The following is a 19670-nucleotide window of genomic DNA, read 5'->3' as shown; positions in this document are numbered from 1 at the left end:
AAGCCACATAGCAGTTGTCTGAGCCCCCTTTCCCACGTCCTCACCAGCACCACATGTGAGCAGTCTTTCCAGCAGATGCCAGGTGAGCAGGTGAAGGTGCCTTTCACGCCTGTGGTTTGTATTGACCTGCCCTCAGGAGGGCATGCCCCTGTGCCTGAGTGCTGATGTGAAAACTGCGCACATATCACATACTTTTTTAAAAATTTATTTATTAATTAAAAAATTAAGAAACCAAATAAAACATCAACATATATAATCAGTAATTCACAATATCATCACTTAGTTACATATTCATAATTTCTTAGAACATTTGCATTAATTCAGAAAAAGAAATGAAGACAATAGAAAAAGAAATAAAACGAACACAGGAAAGGAAAAAAAAAAAGATTATGCCTACCATACCCCTTACCCCTCGCTTTCATTGATCACTAACAGTTCAAACTAAATTTATTTCAGCATTTGTTCCCCCTATTATTTATTTTTATTCCATATGTTCTACTCCTTTGTTGACAAGGTAGATAAAAGAAGCACCAGAGGGCGGGCTGCAGTGGCTCAGCAGGCAGGAAGGCTTGCCTGCAATGCCAGAGGACCCGGGTTCGCTTCCAGGTTCCTGCCCATGTTAAAAAAAAAAAAAGAAGCCTCAGACACAAGGTTTTCACAATCACACAGTCGCATTGTGAAAGCTATATCATTATTCAATCATCCTCAAGAAACATGGCTACTGGAACATGGCTCTACATTTTCAGGCAGTTCCCTCCAGCCTCTCCATTACATCTTGAACAACAAGGTGATATCTACTTAATGCATAAGAATAACCTCCAGGATAACCTCTGGACTCTGGAATCTCTCAGCCATTGACACTTTGCCTCATTTCACTCTTCCCCCTTTGGTCCAGAAGGTTTTCTCAATCCCTTGATGCTAAGTCTCAGTTCATTCTAGGGTTTTTCTCAATCCCTTGATGCTGAGTCTCAGCTCATTCTAGGATTTCTGTCCCATGTTGCCAGGAAGGTCCACACCCCTGGGAGTCATGTCCCACATAAAAAGGGAGAGGGTGGTGAGACTGCTCGTTGTATCACATACTTTTTAATCACATTTTAAAATATTTACTTATGAACTTCTATAGCTCACTGTAAGTTAGGAATAGCAACCTCTTGTTTGTCATACATATTTAAAATATTTTCTTCCATTCCATCATTTGTCTTTCAACACTGCATTTGCCATATAGAATTTTAAAAATAAGCTCTATTGAGTCATAATTTACATGTAATAACGTTTACCAATTTCAACTGTACACTTCAATGAGCTTTGACAACTGGGTGCCATTGGGTGTTTCTGCCTCAATGTCGATCTAGAACATTCTCACCATCCCAGATTTCACTCAGGCTCCTTTGCAGTCTTGTCCCCTCATCTCTAGCACCTACGTCCCTGACCAGCCTTCTTAGCCTTTTCTGGAATTTCACATGCATGGAATTATATAGTAGGGAGTCTTTAGTGTTCCTTGTCCTTCATTTAACATGATCTTTGAGAGTATTGCATGTTGAGATATCAGTAGTTCTTAAATTGCTGACTAGTGTTCCGCTGCATGGCTGGTCCACAGTCTGTGTATCCAACACCAGTCGGTATGCATGTGGACAGTCTTAGCAATGATAAATACAACTGCTATGAATATTTGAGTACAAGTCTTTGTTTAAACACTTTTCTTTCTCTTGGATACATATCTAGGAGTGGAATTGCTGGGTCCTAGAGAAGATGTATATTTAACTTTCAGTAAATTGGCAAACTATTTTATATTCCAAATAGTAACAATGGAGAGTTCTAGTTGCTCAACATTCTCACCAGTGCTTGGTCTCATCAGTGTTTTTTTTTTAGTTATTCTAGTGTGTGTGTAATGGCATCTCATTGCATTTCCCTATTGATTAATGATGTTGAATATCCATCTGTATTCTGTGGCGAAGCATCTATTCAAATTTTTTACCCATTTTGTTTTTCTCCTTAATTGAACTATAAGGGTTCTTTATTCTATTTGTGTTTTGCAAATATTTTTTGCTAGTTCATGGCTTACCTTTTCATCTTTTTAATAGTCCTTTGAACAGCAAAAGTTTAAAAATTTGATAGCATCTTACTGACATCATTCTCTTCATGTTCCATGATTTTATGTCTTCTCTAAGCAATCTCTGTATAACCAAAGGTCAGAGAAATTTTTTCCTATATTTTCTTCTAGAGTTTTATAGCTTTAATTCTTGCATTTAACTTCATATTAAATGAAAAAATGTTGCAACATATACATTAGCATCCCATTTCTCTCTATTTATTCTGGTGTGTGTATATGCATGAAAGAGTGTACAAGGATATATATACCAAAACCCTTTTTTTTTTCCTTTTCCACTTAGAAGATTACTAACCAAAGAAATTTAGTTAATTCTTTCTTTGTTTGAAAGATTATACCTTTAAGCATCCACCTCCATCCCACCACCCTGCCCCAAAATCTCTTTGGGATTCATTAAAAAGTTGCAAAGGTTCTTTGAAGTCCTTGTTGGAGTTAATTAGACCACAGGAACATCTCCTTAAAGCCATCAGTGCTTCCTGAGATATAAATTCAGATTAAAAAAAGAAGTTAGGTGTCCTGATGAAGTCTGCCACATTCCTAGAGAAATAGCAAAACTGATATAACTGCTTGAGTATTTGTGTCTCACAGAATCAGTATTTGTGTCTCACAGAATCAGTGAGAGCTTTTGGAAACGAGAATTTTAAAAGTGGTACATTTTATGTGTGTCCTAATAAATATAAAAGTCAAGCATTTGTTTACTCAAGAAACTCCTGGAAGAAAGACACAAAAAAATAAACCTCTCCTTGAATGAGTTTCAGCAAAGATGTCTATTTTTGAGGTTTATTTTAAGATCCTAATTAAAATCCCCATTATCTTTTCAGGACTCCCCCCTGTCTGGGCCAGTGGTAGAAGTGAAAACATAGAGGATTTTTCTGAAGTCGCTGGATCCATAACAGCCTGTGATTCCAAGCAGCTTGCCCTCTTCCTTTGGGGCTGCCATATGCAGCCCCAGGACTAAGAGCCATCATGGGCACGGGCCCTGTCGGGCTCACAGCATCGCGCCCAGGCCAGGGGGGAATGCCTATCCCCCTCCCCCTCTCCAGAATGCCCCAATGGCAGGTCGAGAGGCCAAGTGGGCTTTTTAAAATGCAGGTGTGATCTTACCACTTCTCTACTTCAATTCCTTCAGTGACTAAATGTGCTCTTAGGACAGTGTCCTCCTTCCCTACTGTGGGGGACCCACCCCCCAGCCCTGCCCCACCCCCTCTGGGCAGCCTCACAGTGCTCCAGCTGCCCCAGTTACTCCAGCTGACCGTGATACTCCTGAAGCCACAGCAGCCCCAGGTACTCCAGCTGTTCATGATGCTCCGGCTGCCTTCAGTGCTCCAGTTGCCCCGGGTATTCCAGCTGTCCCAGTTACTCCAACTCACTGTGATACTCCAGAAACCCCAGGTGCTTCAGCTGCCCCTGGTACTCCAGCTGCTCATGGTGCTCCAGCTGCCCTGGGTATTCCAGCTGCCCCCAGGTACTCCAGCTGCCCCCAGGTACTCCAGCTGTCCATGATACTCCAGAAGCCCCAGGTGCATTCAGCTTCCCTGAGTGCCCAGTTTTCTCAGGCGTACAGCTGTCCCAGGTACTCCAGGTGCTCCAGCTGCCCCGGGTATTCCAGCTGTCCCAAGTGTTCTAGCTGTCCTGGGTAATCCAGCTGTCCAGGTGCTCCAGCTGCCCCGGGTATTCTAGCTGTCCCAGGTGCTCCAGCTGCCCGCCCATCTCTTTTCCCCTGAGCTGCTGCTTCCACTCAGCCTTCAGGGCTCTCTTTGCTGGGCATAGTCCCCTTCCCCTCCTAGCCTGGCTAACTGCAGGTCTCAGCCAAATGTCACTTCTGCAGGGAAGGACACCCCCTCTGAAGCTCTTTGTTCTGTTCCTGCACAGTACTTAGCCTTGTTGAAACTAGGAAATGCTGCGTGAGCCTGTGCTTCACATCTGCCTCCCTAGGCTGCCGAGGCCCTGGGTGCAGGAAGCTTGAAGGCTGTACCACGTTGCTAGTTTGTAGCCCGGTCCCAGCCCACTGGAGACCTTTGGAGACCACATATGAATGGTGAAAGCCTGTGTGTCTACAAGCCCTCACTAATGTCATTGAAGTCAATGGTATCACCCAAGGTGTGAAAACATGAGTGTTTGCTGTTCGCTGGATTTCCGGGTACTTATTGCTGGGGGACAGGTGAAGCTGCAGGTGACCCAAGTGCATTCATTGCTGGTCAGCTGCTGTCACCTGTCCACCTGGAAGGTGGTCATGGGCAGAGCCAGCCATGGTTGGGCTCCTGCTGGAAGCTTCCATCAGCACCCGAAGATGAGGATGCTGGTGCCTTGCTGGTAGGGCTGGAAGGGCCCTGGGGGCGGGGGGCACTCACGTGGAGGGGTGGAATGTTTGTCCCAGTGGAGAAGGGCCCCCCAGCAACACCGTCTAATAGGGGAGAATGCAGAGCACTGCGCTTCCCCCAGCCCATTTCCCCACAGATGAGAGGAGGGGCTTTCAGAGTGAAATGTGGGGGAAGCCCAGGGTATGAATTCACTGGGCTATCAGCAGCTTGGGCTGCCGGCCAGAAAGGTCCATGTGACGCCAGACCCTGGAGTAGCAGTGAGAGCCCAGAATTGCCCTGGCTAGATGCCCACAGCACTGTGCCTCATTCTGGAGGCAGAAGTCAGGGGAGAAGGTGACAGCTGTGCCGTCACAGGACTGATTTTTGGTCATGTGTGCAGAGTTGGGACAGGGTGACGGGGCTGCCACTGGGCGTGACCCCACAGGTGCAGAGGGACGACCTGGGACCACGGAGGGCACAGCGGGTCGCGCTCCGTTTAATCTGCGTCCTGCCTAGGGCCTCCCATTACTAGGGGCATTGCACTTAGGAGAAAGAGAGGTGGTGTCTGGGAGCGTCTGTGGTTCCAGGGGCACCTTCTGTGCATGTCCACAGCCTTGGAATTTGCCCCCTCACGGTGTCCGCTGTGCCAGCTCAGGGACAAATGGTCAGCTGCAAACTGTCGTCGAGGCCATTCCACGAGGCAGAAGACCCCGGTCTATCTGGCCGACGAGAATCGTCTTCTCCGTACTTTGGCCGCATGTGCCCACCTTAGCAGCAACAGCATGCAAATGGAAGGCCTGGCAGTGGAGGGGTCTCGCGCTGCTGCAGGTCTGAGATTCCAGTGGAAGACCGAGCTCCGGGTAGGGAAGACGTGGTAAACTACACGGGAAATGCCATTACGTCCTCATCATGGTGGAGATGAAAATTAGAATGGTGATTGTGTTCTAGAAGGATACTCGGTGCCACTGTGGCCCCACCAAGTATGTCCAGTGCCCCAGCAATGGAGGGTCTCACAGAAAGGGACTGGACAGAGAGGGTGAACTGCAAGTGCATGTCCGCCTGCTAATATCCCTCACTCTGGAATTCTCTGACTCTACATGATTGGAGCCTATTTTCTATGAAGAAACCAGTAAAAGATAGATGAAAAGACAGACACTGTCAATTAAAAATTATTATTCTTTGGTTTTTCTCTCTTCCCTGGTGCACATCTGAAAACCTACTTTCAAGAAAATGAGTACTTATAGATAAGATTGTCAAAAAGATCAATCCTGTGCTAGACGGTAACGTGCAAATGTTCTCATAAGAATGTTGCCCAGAGCCGATGTGGCGTGCAGGGCTGGGGGACATGGCAGTCATAAGAGCAATGCATTGCTTACCACCCTCTTTTCTAAAAGAAGTAATAAACTGCTTTGATTAAATGAGTACATTTTCCAAAAGAGGTTACCCTTCCCCCGAGGCACTGCTATTGCTTTGTAAACTTGTGACTACAGCAATCGGAAAACTCTTCAATTTTAGAATATAGGAAATTTTAAGGAATGGAGTTGGGCTCTACATTCATTAGCCATGTGACTATGGACAAATGATGTGAGCTCCCTATGCCTGGATTCCTTCTTCTGTAGAGGAGGATGGTATGCCTACTTGTATGGTTTTTGTGAAAATGTAATAAGAAAATGCATGAATGCTGCCAGCACATCCCAAAGCAAGCTCTGGGTTCCTGGGGACACTGGTAGGGTGGAGGGCACAGCTGCCTGGGTTCCCTTGGGGCACATCTTTCAACCACATTCGTTTTGGGGTGCTACTTCAGGTTTTCATAGGGGAAAAGATGAATTAATTCCAGTTGCTTTGATTAATGCTTTAGTGATATAAAGGAAACATCAGCTTCGGAAAATTACTTCAATTAGGAGTTTCCTGGTTAAATTTCATTTCAATTAGGAATTATTATTGAACAGGAGTTAGATTCGCCAAAAGTTTAAGCTACCCTGGAAGTAATAGGCACTCTCCTAAGTGGCATTCCTTCCATTTAGTCCAAACCTGCTGTCCGGGATGAATGAAGAAACCTAGTGGCCGTGGGTACTGCTTAGTCCCACATCTGCTTAAGTACCCATTGCCCGCCCCCCATTTCCAGAAGGGTTGATGCTGCCCAGCTCTCTCTAGCGAGGTGCTTTGCTGCTGAGAGAAGCTACACGAGGTGCTTCTGTGAGCAGTTACCTGCCTGTCCCAGGTGCAGTGGCCAGCAGAGGAAAGTTGTGGTTGGGTTACTTAAAGTGCTGAAGAAATGCTGCTGATAGCTTGTCCACAGGGTGAGGGCGGGAATTAATTCCCTGGGTTAGTATTTTGGCAGAGATTACTTGGTGTCTGTCACTGGAAAGATAAACAAAAGCCTTGATATCCATTCTGAGAAAATATGCAGGGACCCTTGGAACTGTCTGCACCCAGGAAAGGTGTTCTTAGGCTGAGTCCGCCCGGGGCGCACTTGGGGAAGGCCCGTGGCAAGGTCACTTCCTGAAGGCGTGGCCCTCCCTGGAGTGGGGTGGGGGGTGGGGGGAAGCTGGGAGCTGGTGGTCAGAGGAACCAGAAGAGAAGGGGGAGGCCGGGAGTGGCCGCCGGGGTCCCGGGGACCAGCAGCCAGCCCTAAGCGCCAGCCTCGGGGGACAAGACGTTGCTGCTGAGCCTTGGCGCAGACTTCTCGCCCGCGACCGGAGGCGCAAGATTCCGGATGTTTAAGCCAAGCCATTTGCTTTAGGGAAGAGGAAAGGGGACGCACCCTCCTTCCGCCACAGTTACCCCTAGCTCTCATTCCACATCAGAATTGAGAGAAATAGGTGTAGTGCTTTACATGTAGTTAATTTGGCCACATTATTGTACTCTCATCCCTGGACTACTGAATAGGTCAAAAATAAATATTGCAGCACTTATTGAATTTGTAACATGAATCTCATTTGAGCTGTTTTATAACAACTGGTAATTATTCAGTATTTACCTAATATTTTAGAATAGCTCTTATTAGGAATAAGTAGTCAGATATGTAACTGTGCTTAGCAGGTAAGAGGAAAATGAATTTTTGATTTTCCATTGAAAGGTATAGGGTCAGGAAGAGAGAAGGGACATGGTCACCCCAAGAACTGGAGCTGAAAGCTGGGAGAGGGGTTGGGCAAGGCCCACTCGAGAGGCTCCTGGCTGGGAGGGCGCGGGGTGCCCGTCGCTGACCGCCACGCTGGCAGCCTTGAGGGCTCCAGAAGGGACGCTGGTCTTATGATGTTAGGTCTGATGGACAGATCCGGCTCCTAGGACGGGTCACTCTCAAGGCTGACTCGTGTCTTGGGGTCAAATGGTGAAGGGGTGAGTCCCGTTGTAGATCTGACCCCTCCCAGATGGGGCCTGAGGGTGACAGGGGGTTGAGGAGCCTGGAGGGGCCGCCGCGGGCTCTCCCTGGGGTCACTGCGTGGGTACCTTTGACCAGAAGTGATGTGGCAATCCTCTGGCTTCCAGCACTCCGGGAAAGACGTCAGACCTGGAGACCGCCTGGGAGCCAGGGGAGGGGCCAGAGGGGAGGGCCATCCTGCCCCTCGCAAGTTCCCTGGCCAGGCGTTCGCCTGGCCGCCCTCTTCCGCGGTCGCCAGGTCCCCTCGGACCCCATCTCCAGAAATCCTCTGCTTGGGGCGGGGCCGAGGGAGCTTTGGGGGTCGGGTCGCGCCAGAGACCCCGAGTGGTGGTGGCCGGGCCGGGTGCGGGGGCGGGAGGACCCGGGGCGCTGCCGTGGTGGGTGCGCCCTGCCGGGGAGGGCGGGGGCCTCGGGGCGCGCACGCGGAGCTGAGCCGGAGCGGGCAGGAGGGCGTGGGAGCGAGCAGGCACCGGCGCAGGGAGCGCGCTCGCCGCCGCCGCCCTCCTCGGGAGACGCAGGCAGCCGCGAGGCTGTGCGCAGAGCCGGTTCCGGAGGACCGGCAGCGCGCCCCCCGCGCCCCCGCGCCCCCGCCGCCGCCCCGGTCCCGCCGCCCCGGCCGCGCCCAGCCGCGCCAGTCCGCGACAGGAGGCGGCCCAAGCGCGGCCACCCAGAGCTCCGGCGGCGTCTCTCCGCGGACCCGGTGCGTGGCCCACCTTGGCGGGGAGCGCGGGAGCAGGGCGGGCACCCACGGGCACCCTCGACCAAAGGCGCGGCCTGCCGGGGCGCCGATTGTAACCGGCGGGCGCGGGCTCTGGCCCGGGCCTCCTTTGTCTGACGCCGCGGGGCTGGAGACACGGGGGTGGGCTGCGGGGCCGGGCCGGAGGCGCTGGCGGAGGCCGGCGGCCTGGTCGCGGCTGGTGGCGGCGCGGGGCCGGGCCCCTCATTGTGTGAGCCTTAGCCGGCAGGGCGGCGGGCCGGGAGGGTGGGGCGAGCGGCCCCGGGGCGGTGCGGCGGGTGCGGGGCCGCCTCTGCGGGGTCTCGAGAGTCCTCGGGGACCGCGAGGCCACCCTGGTGCCCGGGATCCCTGCAGCTCCTGCCACCCGCGGAAGGGACGCGGCCTTTCCTCCTGGTGGGAGCGCACGGTCGGCGCGTGGCGCCCCACAAAGGAGGCCGCCTGCGGGGGCAAGGCTGACGCGGGATGGCGGCCCGGTTCGGCCGGGGATGCTGGCAGCGGAGCGGGCCTGAAGGGGCTTCTTCTCCGCCCTCCGCCCCGCGCCCGGGATGCGTGTCCCGGCTCGGCGCGCACGCGTTCGGCGGCCGCGGGGCCCGGTGTTCCGGGAATGCGTTTATGGAAAGTAGGGCAGCGGTTATGAGGTGCTGCAGGAGGGCTGGTCAGAAGGGGTTCTGCGGAGGGGCTGTGTTGTAAGAGTGCGAAGGCGCGCGCACCCCGTGCAGTCTCCACCCGCGGCGGTGCCGGCACTCCCCACGCGCCACCCTGAGGAAGGCGGGTGCCTGTCGGTCCCCCTCGTAAAACGGACCTTCGTCGGCTTAGATGTGGTACCTTTGGTGCCAATTGCTTCTTGGTGTGTGTGCGTTCTCGTGAGCGTGTGTGAGAGCAGGTGCGCGCAGGTGGAGTGCACTGAAGCGGGATCCCATGCGCTCCATCCGAATGGGCGACCCAGAGCGCCCACTAAGGACGATCGAGGTGCTTGCTTCCTGGCATGGCGGTGTTGGGGGAATCTCTGGTCTCCACCCAGGTGTCTCTGCGGCTAGGACAGTGCCGCCCCCATTCGGGCGCCCCTGAGGGGTCCTTGAGCCAGAATGCCCCGGGGGCCTCCTGCGCGGGCAGCGTGGGCTGTGGAAGCCAGTGAATCTTCCTGGGGAGTGGAGGTGCGCTGCCTTGGCGCCGGGGCCTGAGCGCTTGGCAGGGAGTCGCCAACACCAGGGGAGATGACCTATTTTGGTGCCTGCTGACGGCGCTAGGCGCGGTTTTGGACATTCACGTGGCAGCAGCTGTAGTCTAGGGAATGATTGCACGTGGAGTGTGGCTTTTCTTGTGGCCACATCTCCCAGTCACTGCTTTGCGGCAGGTCAGTGAAGTGCCTGACCTGGGTGGATATGTGCCAGTTTGGGCACAAATGCAAATAAAACACACCCCTCTCTAGTCGATGTTGATTGCTTTCATTTGGTGTGCAGTTCTTGGTCTTAGAGGCCAGGCCCCGCTGGGAATTCGTGCACTCACTGGAGCCCCTCGGAACTGGATTTGCACACTCTGGGGAGCACAGTCGTGCCATCCCTCAGTACAATCCTATCTGGTTTTCTTTCATTTTATATAAATGTAGGGGGAAAGCCCTGGGGTCGAGGCAATAATCACTGTCTTTAAAAAGACAAAACCTTCAAAATCCCATCTTGACTTCAGAGTCCAGGAAGCTTTTGAAGACTTCTTGAGTTGGCTTGAGGCTCAGCAGGGTCCCTCTCTCCTCCACCCCAGCCCCCTCGCTAACCCCTTTTGGAAGACAGAGAGCTCCTTTTAAAAACAAATAAAAAAGGAGGAGGAGTTCCGTTGTGAAATCCGGGGGAAATCTGGGGGAAACGTTGGCTCTTTTGCAATTAATAGCTGTCCCAAGGGTTGACATCAACTGATAGGTTTGTGTCAATTTTTTGAAGCCCCTTAACTTTAAAATCAGTGATGCCCACCTATATAAGGTGTAACTTTTTCTAGGAAGTGCAAATGTAAGCTATTATGAATTATTTAAGAGGAATAAAGTAGTTTCCATGCTTGGAAGAAAAAACAAGATACATTGAACTCATAACTGCTCCAGTTTTAACTCACATTTTGACCTCCCTGGTCCGCGGCGGGGGAGGATCTGGGGGCCTGGGGTCAGCGCCTCCTCTCTGGCAGTGGGTCTCAGGTGGCCGTGGCAGGCTCAGAGGGCTCAGGGGACACAGAGCACCCAGCTTTGGAGTCAGAGTGAATCTGGCTCAAGCCCCAGCTCTCTCGGTGAAGACTTGGGTAACCTGGAAGCACCCCACAGCCGCCCTGCATCTCCCGAACTCTCCCTGGCTCATCGGGTTGTTGCCAGGTTTGTCAGTTACAGTGCAGGAGCTTGGCGGGTAAATGATAGTTTCCTCCACTGCCCGCGTTTCGGGACTGACTGTACCCAGATGTCCAGAAGTGCTTCAGAGCCTGGACTTCAGCTGCTCTGACTGGGTTCGAGGCTGGTTCACAGAGGGTGGAGCAGGGGCGCTGACGCAGCAGCTGGGCTGCCCTTTCCATCCCGGCCTTTCTCCGCTGTGTTCCCTTGGGGAATTTCCGAACTCTTTTTTGGTGCCTTGGTTTCTTGACCCGTAAGCGGGGCCCCCTCGCTGAGAGGCAGTCATGGCCGTTGGAGACGCTAGGATGGGGCCTGCGTGTGGTGGGAGTGCTGGCCGTGCCAACCCTGCCGGGGCAGCCCCGCGGGTTCTTCCCAGTCTCCCGGGACCTGCGTGGCCCCCAGCCGCGCACAGGCCGAGTCCCTCCTCCCTACCCGGCCCTGAAGTAACGCAGCGTCCGCTTTGTGCTGTGGCTTGCAGGTCGCACGCCGAGCGCGGCATGTCTTTCGGCAGGGACATGGAGCTGGAGCACTTCGACGAGCGCGACAAGGCGCAGCGCTACGGCCGTGGCTCGCGGGCCAACGGGCTGCCCAGCCCCACGCACAGCGCGCACTGCAGCTTCTACCGCACACGGACGCTGCAGACGCTCAGCTCCGAGAAGAAGGCCAAGAAGGTGCGCTTCTACCGCAACGGGGACCGCTACTTCAAGGGCCTCGTGTATGCAGTCTCCCCGGACCGCTTCCGCTCCTTCGAGGCGCTGCTGGCTGACCTGACCCGGACGCTGTCGGACAACGTGAACTTGCCGCAGGGCGTGAGGACCATCTACAGCATCGACGGGCTCAGGAAGATTTCCAGCCTGGACCAGCTGGTGGAAGGTGAGCAGGGAGCGAGCCCCAGGTGACCCCGCCCAGGTGACCCAGCCCCAGTGACCCAGGTGACCCAGCCCCAGGTGACCCAGTCCTCAGGTCACCCAGCCCAGGTGACCCAGCCCCAGTGACCCAGGTGACCCAGCCCCAGGTGACCCAGTCCAGGTGACCCAGCCCCAGTGACCCAGGTGACCCAGCCCCAGGTGACCCAGTCCAGGTGACCCAGTCCTCAGGTCACCCAGCCCAGGTCACCCAGCCTCAGTGACTCAGGTGACCCAGTCCTCAGGTCACCCAGCCCAGGTGACCCAGCCCCAGTGACCCAGATGACCCAGTATTAGGTCACCCAGCCCAGGTGACCCAGCCCCAGTGACCCAGGTGACCCAGCTCCAGGTGACCCAGTCCAGGTGACCCAGTCCTCAGGTCACCCAGCCCAGGTGACCCAGCCCCAGTGACCCAGGTGACCCAGCCCCAGTGACTCAGGTGACCCAACCCAGGTGACCCAGCACCAGGTGACCCAGCTAACCCTGCCCCAGGTGACCCAGCCCCAGTAACCCACCTGTGGGCCACGTGGCTAAGCTCTTTATCATCTCCCCCCTTTGAGGGCTCACTTTGCCTCACTGTAGTGCTAAAAAACAAACCAACCCTAACAATGAAAGGTATGAACCCAGGCAGCCTATGGAAAGAGCTCAGGAGAAATGTATAACCCCACAGTATCTCTGTCTGCCTTTTCACGCACCTGAGACTTCAATTTTTGTTTGAGAATAATTTCTTTTTATTGAGGTAAAAATCACATAACACAAAATTTACCATTTTAACGGTTTTAAGGTGTATGCTGCAGTGACTTCCAGCACATTCTCAGTGTTGTATGGCCATTGCTATCTAAGTACAGAACATTTCATCACCTGGAAAAGGAAGCCTGTTCCCAGCAGGCAGTCAGGCCACTACCCCTTTCCCAGCCCCTGACAGTGGCTGGGTTTGGCCATGTGGGCAGCTTGCAGAGGTGGGCTTCCTCTTGTGGCTGGTCCCGTTCACATAGCACGTTTTCAAGGTCCCAATGACCCACTCCTACTTACGGCTGAATAATATCCATTTGTATGGGTATGCCTCCTTTTGTTTATCCATTCATGAGCTAAGGGTCATCTTTCTGGTTGTTTGTGAGAAATGCGGCTATAAATATATGTGTACAACTCTCTTTTCAGTTCTCCTGGGTGTAAATTTCAGATTGGAATTTCTTGGTCTTGGTGTATGATAATCCTTTTTATGTGCTGCTGTATTGTGTTTCCTAGCATTTGGTTGAAGTTTTGTGTGTGGACTTGTGAGGGACACTGGTCTGTAGTTTCCTTTCTGGTGCTCTTCGGTGTTAGGGTTTCATGGTTTTATAGAACAAGTTAGGAACATTCCCTCCTCTATTTTTTGGCAGGGTTTGAGAAAGACGTTTTTTATGATAGAATCACCAGTGAAGCTGTCTGGTCCTGGACCTTTTTGTTGTTCAAAGGTTTTTGATTATCTTTTGTAGACCTATTCAGATTTTCTAATTCTTCTTGAGTCAGATTTGGCAGTTTGTTCCTTTGACTTTATCCATTTTCTCTAGTGCCATTTCTGATTTGATGGCATACAGTTGTTCATGGAATTCTTTTATATTCCTTTTTAATTCCCGTAAATGTTGATAGCAATGCCACCACTTTGATTTTAGTAATTTGCATATTCTTTTCTTCTTGGTTAATCTAGCTAAAAGTTTGCCAATTTTGTTGCTCTTTTCAAAAAAATAATGTTTGGTTTCATTGATTCTACTGTTTTCCCACTTCATTTAGCTCTACTCTAAGCTTTATTTCCTCCCTTCTGCTGGCTTTGAGTTTCCTCTTCTTTTTCTGATTCATCAAGGTGGAAGGTCAGGTTATTGATTTGAGATCGTTCTTTAATATAGGCATAGCTATAAATTTCCCTGAGCATTGCTTTTGCTTCATTCCATTAGCTTTTGATATGCTTTCTTTTCGTTTCCATTAACTGCAAGCATTTACTGACTTCTTTGATACACTGCTTAAGAGTATATTTTTTCCATGTATTTGTCAATTTTCCTTCTATTGATTTCTAATTTCATTTCCATTATAGTCAGAGATAATAGTTTGTATGATTTCAATCTTTTAAAGTTTATTCTTCCTTTTGTGGCCTAATGGTCTGTCTAGAATATTCTATGTACACTTGAAGGCCCCCCCATTAGGGCTGCTTTAATTTTAAGACCACTTTCACTTTTTATCTTTAATTATGGAGTTCATCTTCATTTCTAGATGCAAATTGAACTTTTGTATCCCAATATCTGAAAGAATTGGAGCTGGAAATATTTAATGAATCATGGAACTTTGGAGTTGAGAGCAACCTTAGAGAGCTATCTATCCACTAATTTTATAATTGGAAACTGAGGCCTGGAAGATTCAAGTGACCTGTTTGTGGCACATGGTAAGTTAGTGGTAATGCTGGACAGAAAATAAAAATAAAAATAGGTTTTATGACTCCTTTTCTTAGGGAATTAAAGCCCAATTTAGATCAACAGATTATCCTTTCTAAACATTGGCCATGGAAATAGGAATATTTGAACCCACAGCTGAGGTGCAGTCTCTTGTGTGGATGAGTTTCCTCGGGACCAGCCCAGCTTGAACAGGCCTAAAGCCCCTGTCACCTTAGGGATAACAACACAGCTAAGATGCCTTGGATGAAGTGGTCACGCTAAGTGTGAATGGGATGGCAGGCTCTCGGGCAGAGTAAGTGGGTTTTCCTAAGGCTGAGTATTGGAGAGCTTTGTTTTGCCCGGGGTTCTTTGCTCCACGGCTATTTGTCTCATGGTGCTTGGAAGGTATTACCAGGCCCCCTCTCCGGGCTGCTCCCCTTCTCCGGGCTGCTCCCCCATCTGAGTTGCTCCCCCTCTTTGGGTTACTCCCCCTCTCCTGGTTGCTTCCCCTCTTCGGGATGCTCCTGCTGTCTGGGTTGCTCCCTGGTCTGGACTGCTCCCTCTCTCTGGACTGCTTCCCCTGTCTGGGCTGCTCCCCTGTCTGGACTGCTCCCCTCTCCAGGCTGCTCGCCCTCTCTGGCTGCTCCCCCTGGGCCCATGCTGCCAGAGCCCTGCTGCCTCCTTCATGACCTTTGGGCACGACTCAGGGCTGAGGTCCTTGTGTCACCCCACCCCCCTTGGCCCCCTTCCTCCTTTTCAGATGTTGCAACCTCCCATGAACTAAGGGGGAAGAATGGACGTGAAATCTTCCTGCTTTAGCTTGAAGTTTTGTGCCCTGCCCTTTGTATGACCCTGGAAGGTGTATGGATAGAGTAACAATTTCAGGGAATTTTCAGAGGGATTGGGATGGTGTTCCAAGGTGAAGTCTTCTCAAACCAGGTACCTGAGTTGGTCACAGAAAGCCCCTGCAGGGCTGATGGTTTTGTGGGGAGAACATGCCAGATGTGAGTGCACCCACAGGATGGGGCAGCCGAGTCCTCCCCCACCTGGGGCTGGCCCACGCCCCCTACCCTCCCCCAGAGCCACCCTGCCTTTCCCCACCGGCATTGCCCGCTCTGGGCCGTGCTGGCGCTGGCTGAGGGGGACAGTGGCGCCCACATCCGGGAACACGTGCCCTCTTCAGCCTGAGCCTGGGTGTCCCGCGGCGAGGAGAGTGACCTGCCCAGGGTCACACCGCGTGGCATGGCGGGTCGTGCTCCCAGCGCTGTGCAGGCTGAAGGGCCCCTGTGCTCCTTTGTACAGCGTGGGGTAATTCTGACACTTGCAACAAGAAGCCATTTTAGTGTAAAGTAAACTATGAGCCTCAAGTTCCTCCTGTTGCTGTTCGTGGTTTTGAGGTGGAATCTTACTGTTTTAGCTTCTTGAAAGCCAATGTTTTTAACTTGACTTAAATCCAGGAATTACAGGAGCTACTCCCAGAAACACTTTAATATTTTCATTTACTTTTCTTCCCGATCACTAAGTAACAGCAGCTTTAATGTTCTGATGTTAAAAAATTACTTTTTGGGTGCTCACTTTGGCGGCACATATACTAAAATTGGAATGATACAGAGAAAAGTAACATAGCCCCTGCACAAGGATGACGCACAAATCCGTGAAGTGTTCCATATTTTAAAAAAAAAATTACTTTTTGGACAAAAATACTTTCTGAAGGAATGAATGGCAATGCGTTCAATACAGTATATAAGTTCACATAGTGGCTGCATTTTTAAAAATAAACTTTCCATTTAAGAGGATTTTTTTCTGATTCATAACACTGACAAATACCACGCAGCTGCGCTGTGTGTTTGGATAGCTGGAAATTCATTTAGATCTGCCTCTTTGCCATTGCATTTTTGCTTAGTCGGATAAAACGCAAACCCTTGTTTCATATTCATCATTAGTCTTTATCGCTCACTTTACATACAAATTTTATATAAATGTCAGTGCATATTATTAGCATTTATATTCTCCTTCCAATATGATGATGTTTGAGTTTTAAGTTAAATCCTTTTAGTGAATGGAGTGACAAGTGTACTTGACTTGTAACTGTTTTTAAGTTTGTTCTTTCTCACTTGATCTCAAATGAAAATTTCTTTGACCAAAAATTCTTAATTACAATGACATATTTATGGGTTCCTTTATTTACGAAGGTCTCACTGTCACTTTTACTTTTTATCATTAATATGTGCAAGTTTTTGTGCCTGAGTTGTTCCAAGTGCATGTGGATAGAGCTGGCTTCTGGGTTTCATTGTATAGCTGTGAGTGTGAGTGTGTGAGTGTGTGTGTATGCATGTGCACTAACACACACACAGGTATGGCACAGATGGCACTCTTAATTGTTTGCTTTCGCAATGGCCTTAATATGCTAAAAAGAATCATGATGCTTAGTAAGGACAGTTGACTTGCAGGTCTGTCTCTGCAGGTGAGTCAGCTGGAGACTTGGCCTCATTTGCCTCATTTCCCCCAATTTGTTCCATTTATATTCTACTGTGTGTAAACGTGGCGAAGATAAATGGGAAGACTTTGAGCTCATAGGAGAAAGATGTGATATCAAGTCCCCTGCAGTTGCCAGGTGGACAGTGGCTGTTTCCAACCCCTGTGTGGCTGGAGTGGACAGGGGAGGGCAGCAGGAGAGCATTGGTCTGTGTGTGGGTCCGTGAGCCTGTGCATTGGACGTGCATGGACTGAAAAGGAGCCCCCTTCTCTCCGGGCCCCAGACGTGGGTGGACCCTCCCCAGCCCGCTGCGGGCACTGGACGGCTTCTTCCTGTCCAGCCTGCCCTCTCAGCCCACACTTCACCCCCCCTCAGGGGAGCTTCTGCCCTGGCTCCCAGGTCACCTCCTTTCCTACCTCCTCACCTGGCGCCTTCTACTTTCTTTCCTTGATTTACAGGCTTCCACTGTACCTCTCCCGCTATACTGCCTTAAAAAATTAACCCAAAAGTGACTTCAAAAATAGATATAACCTTTCATGTTTTAAAAAATAGCTGTATGGATGGGCTATACGATGACTCAACAGGCAGAGTTCTCGCCTGCCATGCCGGAGACCCGGTTCGATTCCTGGTGCCTGCCCATGCAAAAAAAAACAACAAAAAAAAGCGAGATAGTGATACATTTTTTTCCCAGGCTGCCTGCCTCGGTTTTAAACTTGTTTATTTTGAAGAAGTGTTGTAAAGTGGGGCGTCCCATGGACCCTTTCCCCAGCTGCCTGCGAAGTTGACGTCCCGGGCACCACGGTCTGCGGAGCGGCAGAGGCGTCTGCGCCGGGAGTGTGCAGCGAAGCAGCCCCCAGCCCCGGTCCGGTCCCCCTGGCGGCCCCGCCCTGTGCCGGCCCCGCCCTGTGCCGGCCCCACCCTGTCCCCCTGGTAGCCCTGTGCTGGCCCCGCCCTGTGCCGGCCCCACCCTGTCCCCTTGGCAGCCCTGCCCTGTGCCGTGAGCCCTGTACCAGGCCCCTCCAGGTGCCGGCCCCACCCTGCGTCAGCCTGCGCTGCTCTCAGCGCCTCGGCCTTTCCTGGTCCTTCATGCTGTGGCCAGCTATGACGAGCACTGCCCAGTGTTTTGTAGAACGGCCCTTAATCTGGGTCTGTCTGATGAGGAGGTTGAAGTTGTATTGTGGGCAAGGACTGCGCGGCAGCATCATCGCTGTGCGTGGGGTGTCGGCTGTGTGAAGTACTGGGCCATCCTTCCAGCTGGCCATGGCCTCCTCACTGTTCCCTTCATGCCCGCAGCCGAGCTTCCATATACGTTTTCCCCTGAACTCCAGGCCTTTCTGCTAATTTTCTAGCACTTGCTGGAAATCTCCCAGGATCGTTAGATCCCATGCACACACAATCAAATTAATCTTCTTCCTTGCTGTTGGGTCCACCTGCTTCTCTTCTCATTTCGTCCACTGTGGTTTGGGGTAAATGGACTGGACTTGATGGTGCACGGAGCCAAATTGTTCCTTAAAAAAGATGTACCAAGATCTCATAGAAATCCCTTTACTGTGCCATGTGGAGCGTATTATTAGTTTATTTTTAGCTGATATGTGCTCATCTTTCTTTTTCTGCAATGGAAATTGTACCCTTATGCCCAAGGCCAGAATGAACTCTCGTTGCTCCCCAGTGACCACTCAGTGGGAAGCGGGAAGCATTTCCTCCTCCTCTGAAGTATGGCTCCTTGGACCACTATTCATACTTTCCACTCACTGCTTCGTGGGAGAATCTTTTCACATATGTGTCTGGCTTTCCAGATGAACCCTAAGCTCTGAAGACAGGCTCATGACTTAACTTTCCTCTCCTTCCTCAGAGTGGGTAATTCAGGCCTTGCCTCTGAATATCATTTGCTTTCACCTGCGTGGCTCACGGCCCAAGGAATGGAGGTGTCCAAATAACCAGCATTTCTGGACACAGCTACCTTTTCCACTGCCTAAGGAAAGCCAGGCTGACCACTGACCGTGCTCTCAGGGTGGGGTGGGGGACTTTTCCCGTATGGAAAGAATTGGGGTCAGCAGGGCAGGCCATGCAGTCTCTACACCTCTTTTCAATGGGGAAACCCCTGTTTCGGTTTTCTTAAGCTGCTGGAATACAATATACCAGAAATGGATAGGCTTTTACAAAGGGGATGCATTAGGTTACAAATTTACAGTTCTAAGGCCAAGAAAATGTCCAAATCAAAGCATCAACATGATGATATCTGGACTTGGAATAAAAGCCGCTGGTGTTGGAGTTTCTCTATCACATGGGAAAGCTCCTGACAAAGTCAGCTGTCCCTTCTCTCCTGCTTTTGAAATGGCAGTCTCAGCTGCCGTGGATCCTTCTGACTTCTCCTGCGGTGTTTTTCTTTCTTTGTGTCCTTTGCTTGGTTTCATCACTTTGCTCTCTGCATCAGCTCTCTTAAAGGACTCCAGCAAACTGATTAAGATCCAACTTTAAATGGGTGGTGTCACATCTCCATGGAAACAACTAATCAAAATCTCAGCCTACAGTAGCTCTGTCTCACGGGATTGGATTGAAAGAACGTCAGCTTTTCTGGGGCACATAACAGATTCAAACCAGCACACCCCATTGCACCTATTTGATTTGAGCTACCCCAAACATGACTTTTAGTGGCGGTGCTGCTTCCCTCGCCCATTTCCAGCCGCTCTGTCCCTCAAGTGCCCATGAAGCAAGGTGCATTTATTCAGTTATGGGGTGTGCAGTTACAGAGTCCCTCTGGTCTGAGCACAGGACACAGGGCGAGTCCACACCGCGTACCCGCAGCAGCCTGCTTGTTCCGTGGCTTCCTTTCTTCCTGACCCACTTGTCTCCTCGCTGTATGAGTGAGGTACGCAGTGCGGAGCTGCATCGTTGTTTTCCTTTGGAGGCTTGACTTTCATTGTCCATTTCTCGTGGGTGAGAACTCCCTCTGTCTGCCCTTCCCTGGGGCACTTACATCAGGATTTGGGAAAAGGGCTTTGG

At 51.0% G+C, this 19670-nt stretch overlaps 1 protein-coding gene and 1 non-coding gene across 3 annotated transcripts in view; both read left to right on the top strand.

Annotated features, from left to right (window-relative positions):
- The first annotated feature begins 8458 nt into the window (after nt 1-8458).
- The window catches only part of DCLK1 (doublecortin like kinase 1), a 287967-nt gene continuing 276755 nt past the window's right edge, over nt 8459-19670 (top strand). For both annotated transcript variants that reach the window (XM_077159033.1, XM_077159032.1), the window contains exons 1-2: nt 8459-8489; nt 11363-11757. In XM_077159033.1, the coding sequence (XP_077015148.1) occupies nt 11382-11757 (376 nt within the window). In that variant the 5' untranslated portion in view covers nt 8459-8489; nt 11363-11381. The remainder of the gene's footprint in view (nt 8490-11362; nt 11758-19670) is intronic.
- On the top strand, nt 15759-15865 carry LOC143681838 (U6 spliceosomal RNA). Its single transcript, XR_013174894.1, has one exon. It is a non-coding gene; the product is annotated as a U6 spliceosomal RNA (small nuclear RNA).

The sequence above is a fragment of the Tamandua tetradactyla genome, chromosome 4 (genome assembly GCF_023851605.1).
Source record: "Tamandua tetradactyla isolate mTamTet1 chromosome 4, mTamTet1.pri, whole genome shotgun sequence".
NCBI classification, from domain to species: domain Eukaryota; kingdom Metazoa; phylum Chordata; class Mammalia; order Pilosa; family Myrmecophagidae; genus Tamandua; species Tamandua tetradactyla.
Note: the sequence above shows the minus strand (reverse complement) of the source record. Positions and strands in the feature narration are given on the sequence as shown.